Source organism: Cyprinodon variegatus, unplaced genomic scaffold (genome assembly GCF_000732505.1).
Source record: "Cyprinodon variegatus isolate N-32 unplaced genomic scaffold, C_variegatus-1.0 Scaffold534, whole genome shotgun sequence".
NCBI lineage: Eukaryota > Metazoa > Chordata > Actinopteri > Cyprinodontiformes > Cyprinodontidae > Cyprinodon > Cyprinodon variegatus.
The window spans coordinates 352,799-357,675 of record NW_015150987.1 but is presented as its reverse complement, the minus strand read 5'-3'; the positions used below and the strand labels follow the sequence as shown (position 1 = coordinate 357,675).

The 4,877-nt window shown below is 39.3% G+C and overlaps 1 protein-coding gene across 3 annotated transcripts in view; it reads right to left on the bottom strand.

The window, feature by feature from the left end:
- Positions 1 to 4,877, bottom strand: part of LOC107095255 (bcl-2/adenovirus E1B 19 kDa-interacting protein 2-like protein) — a 16,929-nt gene that overhangs the window by 6,179 nt on the left and 5,873 nt on the right. For all 3 annotated transcript variants that reach the window (XM_015391271.1, XM_015391269.1, XM_015391270.1), the window contains exons 3-5: positions 4,092 to 4,159; positions 1,258 to 1,518; positions 990 to 1,184 (exon numbers count right to left, since the gene is read on the bottom strand). In XM_015391271.1, the coding sequence (XP_015246757.1) occupies positions 990 to 1,184; positions 1,258 to 1,518; positions 4,092 to 4,159 (524 nt within the window). The remainder of the gene's footprint in view (positions 1 to 989; positions 1,185 to 1,257; positions 1,519 to 4,091; positions 4,160 to 4,877) is intronic.

Genomic DNA, 4,877 nt, shown 5'->3' with positions numbered 1-4,877 from the left:
TTTGTTTTTAAGAGAGAGCTGAAATTTGCATCACGACCAAAAGACAGGATCTTGGATACAACTGACTAAAATAAGCTCCCTCCACTGGGAGGCCTGACTCTCTCCTAGAGCTAAGATAAAGAGCTCAGCCATCTAGCAGAGGGTCAGAGTAGAGCCACTTCTCAATAGGAGTCAGTTGAAGCGGTTCACACATTTGTTTTGGATGGATGAGCAGGCGTTCCAGGCACGTTCCTTCTGGAGGACGCCCAGGAACAGTTGGAGGAACTATGTCTCTGGGCTGGGAATGGCGCACCTCAGGTTTTGTCCTAGAGGAGCTGGAGGAGGTGTCTGGGGTGAAGAAAGTCTGGACCCCTGCTACCAAGCCTCTAATCAGTGGAAGATCACAAGTATGAGTGTTACACGTGTGTTTTATGCGCTGCTGCATTGTTTGAGTGCTTTTTATGCTACATCTATGTTACAGTTGTGTTAGATGTGTCATACGTGTATTGCATTTTATTACTAAAGTGAACTACAGTTGTCTTTCCTGCTGTTAGGTTTATTCAATGATGATTATTAAATTTATGTGTTTATGAAACATTTTTGCAAGGCGATGCTCCACTCCTGTGTCATGATTCAGTCAGGGGACCGTCCTGCCTTGTCATTCTGATCGAGCATCCTGTCTTCATGAACTGATCAATTGTTCTGTCAGAACAATACTCTGTTTGTAACCATGCGTTATGTTCTGTTAATAAATGCTCTGCAGAGGAGGTCCAGTGGGAGACAGTGTGTTTGAATCTGGGGTTCAACTGTCTCTCCTTCCTGCAGGAATTGCATCCATAAATTGTGTATTTCAGTTCTTCATAAGAAAAAACCTACATTTTATGAACCCGACACCTGCTTTAAACGTTTTTGAAGATCTATACTTCAACACTGTGTCCTGTTTCCTCTGTTTATTCATATGTTACAGGTAATTTGCAGGTGTGTTATATGTGAAGGTGTCACCCTCTAACCTCCGTGTGATAGAACCTGCAGGTACGGCTCCAGCACGCTCATGTTGACATGGTACTCGTGCCCAGAGATAGAGAACCTCCTCCAGCGGCGTCCCTGTTCATCCAACTGATCAAGCTCCATCAGACCTTCGCTTGGTTCCACGGGGGTTCCCGCAATGCCCGTAGATCTGCCCTTCCCCATCCTTGGAAGGTCATCTGTCAGAAAGAGTTGAGAGGTCAACTCTGAACATTAGCCTAGCTATTTTAGATTCACTTCCTAGTGTCTCACCTTCCCACTCTAGGTCGTACATACTGTCCGGCAGTGTTCCTGTCTCGCTGTCCGATGGCGTCTCCAGAGCCTCCAAGTTGATGTCGAGTGATGGTGTCTCGTCTGGAGTCCCTGATAGCGCTGCAGCTGAGAAGCTGTCGTTGTTTGGGTCATGAGGATCTCGCTGGCTCAGAGTGAGACTAAGAGATGGAGCTGCTAGACGCTTCTTGCCCCCAAATCCACCAGCAGCTGACGATGTGAGGTCACTGGATGGGGCTAAGGCTGAGCAGGACGAGAGTAGTGGATCAGAACCCAGTCACTGAGAATCTGCTTTCATTACCTTAACTTTAACAGCTTTGGATGTTTTAATGGAAAAGTCCAGTTATATTCAAACTTCTGAAAGCACTTTAAACATTAAATGATTCCATCCTGTTCAATAAATGATCCGTGTTTTTAATTCAGAGTAATTTTCATGTGAATGTGCTTTACTGGAGGCATCCATGTTTGTCAAAGAACACTACTGCCACCTACTGGTTTGTGACGTCACGGTGCGGTATCGGCTGTTGATCAAGTCCCAGTGCTGTATCTGGTGTTTGTCACAACGCGCTATTATCCAAGTCATCTTGAAAACATTCTTCTTCCAAATGTTGGCTACATATTGCGGGTTTTTTCTCTGGCCAGAAGTTCGATGGCAAATCCTCCCTCTTCAAGTTGGCGATCCAACGACCAACCCGTCCGTGGAGGATCAGGAATCAGAAAGGTGGAATAACTCTTTTTTTCCACTTTTACCCGATGTATTCCAGCATCCAGCTGCCATGCACGTGGGCATTGTCAGTTTCACTATAGCTCTGGTGAATTTCAATGGTGAAGTCCTCTGGAAATCTTCAATAATTGCTGTTGATTGCAGATGTGTCTAGTAGTTCCCATTGATTTAGCTTGGAAAGCGGGGAGAATGGCGCTAGGCTTACCGCACCGTGACGTCACTGCTGGAAGATGGCAGGAGGGAGGGGCTACTATATTTGGGCAAAAATGGCCGCTCCCAGACTCAGTGATTGATATCTAAATTCATTAAATCACTGCGAACGCTTTAGTTTTAGGTATAGATAATGATCCATTGGTTATTCCAGGCTGACAGGACTTTTCCTGTGAGCATTTACTGAGTCCTGCATTTGACTCTCTCAACTTACAGACACACCTGAGAATAAGACTTGAGGGATTGAGAAGCACTTTTAGCTGGAGAATACATAACTAAAATAAATAAAGAAAAGCCCTAAAGTTATTGGGTCCAAATGCAAAGTTTTACTACCAGACTAATGCTCTGACTTAAAAGAATATTTGTCTAGAGGAACCAATATGGCAACTGCTACTATGTCTGATTCATTTGCAATTTAAATTAAAAAAGAAAGAAATTTGAGCCTAGGCTTGAAATGCATTTGAAAACCAAGAAGAAACCTCAGATGTTATAAATAAGCATCATAATTAGAACTGTATGTTTGATTATGAAATTAGCCAACTGTGCGAAAATGGCCAAAAATGTGTTTTTCACCTCGTAAAAGAGAATCTGGTCAAAAAAAAGTAGGAGAGATTTGGGAAAGTTGCAATAATTGTTGGAAAAGTTATTTTTTGTTCATTTAGAATCCTGCTATATTATATTGATGCAGGAAATGTTCAGTTAGACCCAAAATTCACCAGCAGAACAGAAGATACACCATATTGTAAGTTTATTGGAAAAAAAAAGGATTTTGAGGTGTTAAAATATTTTGATCAGGTTATTTTTCAGTCCTGAATATTTTTATGAATTAATTACAATTATGTATGATGCTGGCTGCATTAGGTTTGGAGCTAATTATTTAAACATGCGGCAAGTAAATCTGACTCATGGGGGAGTAAAGTCCATTACTTTATTTATTTAATTTATTTATTGATCTAGAGAGGTTTAATGATTTTATTTTTATGAAAATCAACATGAGTTAAATGTATTTATATAGCTTACATATATAATATACATAAATTATATATAAATAAATACATTTTATATAATATTAGTAAATATTTCTGTATATTTGCACTTTTTATAGACCCCAATAATCCAGTTTAGTTGTTAAGTTTTATAGATGTTACAAATTCTCAGAATACACTTATTAAGACTAAAAACAAAGGACGATTTATAATAATAATACTATAATAATGCTGATTTCATATCGAATATTGTGAATAAAACTGTCATTTTTTATCTAATTCTAAAATCCTGTGGGCAATTAGCAGACAGGGTAAGTTTGATATATAAATAAATGGTTGGTGCCGACCCAATCATCTCGGCGTGATACTAATTTCCATTTTAGGATTGTTTCTGCAAGTTAAACTGTCTTTGTTCATAACATTTAAAAAATCTAAATGTACCATTGTGCAGAACGGGAAAAAAAAATAAAACTAGATTAGTTGAATTAGATAATTTTGTCTTTAAATAGAGGAGTCAGAGCTATTTAAAACAAACATAACCAGTTTAATTAACTGGGAACAAATCAGGAGGTTAAAGCTTACCAGTCAATCTCACATAAACAAGCTGCAGCATCATTTTCTGGAAAAAGCTTGTGGCTCAAGTAATTATGTTTTAATATAAGCTCTAAGCAAAACTATAAATATACGATATAATTTTAAAAAGGCATGCAATGGAAAGCTGCTGATAACTATTTAGTTCCATAAAAAAAATCTCATCTTAGTTTCCTTAGTTTTTGTTTTACCTTAGTGTCCCATATGAGTGTTAGAAAATGGAAACTACTCCTAAATTGATAAAACATTGTTTGGAAAATGCTTCAATCATACATTTATATTTTAAATCTTATATATATTTTTACCTGACTCAGATCCACCTCCTGCTTGACTCTCAGCATCCTCTGTACCTCCACAGTCCTCTGGGAGCGGCCTGAACCATCGGGAAAAAACAAAAATAGATCAAAGTCCCATCTGTGTCCATGAAACAAAGAAAATTCTTAATCTTTTTCAAATAGGAAGTAAGTTTTGTATTATAGCTCCACAGAAACAGTTCACCTTTGGCACATTGGATCTACAGCAGTTTGTTAAGACTCTGATTCCACCTTAAATTCTCACCTGGATCATCAGTTTTCTATTTCTTCATTTTCTTACAGAGAGGCTCTGACCTGACTGATGACATCACATACTAGACGCTTCGGACCTCAAGCCTTCCAGCATGATGGCAGAGACAAAATCTTATCTTCTCAGGACTTTGTTTTTTTTATCCTTAAATATTGAAATATTGGGTAGAGTGGAAATTGTGTGCAACTGGTGTCATTTGTCTTTGCAGACCGGGTGAGATGCTGTATCTCTATTGTCTACCCCCAGTGATAAGCCCCGGGACCTTGCTAACAGCTAATCAGTCAGTAATCCCTGGTGGGTTGAAGTTGAGAGTATGTGCATCTAAACGGTCTGAAAGAAGTTATCATACGTACGGGACAAAGCCCCCAGTCAATCTGTTCATTAACACGGGAAATATGAGATTCCATCCAGACATTTTGGAGGAATTAGCGGCGCTAAACCAGCAGAGGGCCTGCAGATAACCTGACTCCGCCAGATGGATTTGCTCCGCATATCCATCTGGAAACCTTCCGTTGAAGTAATTTTAG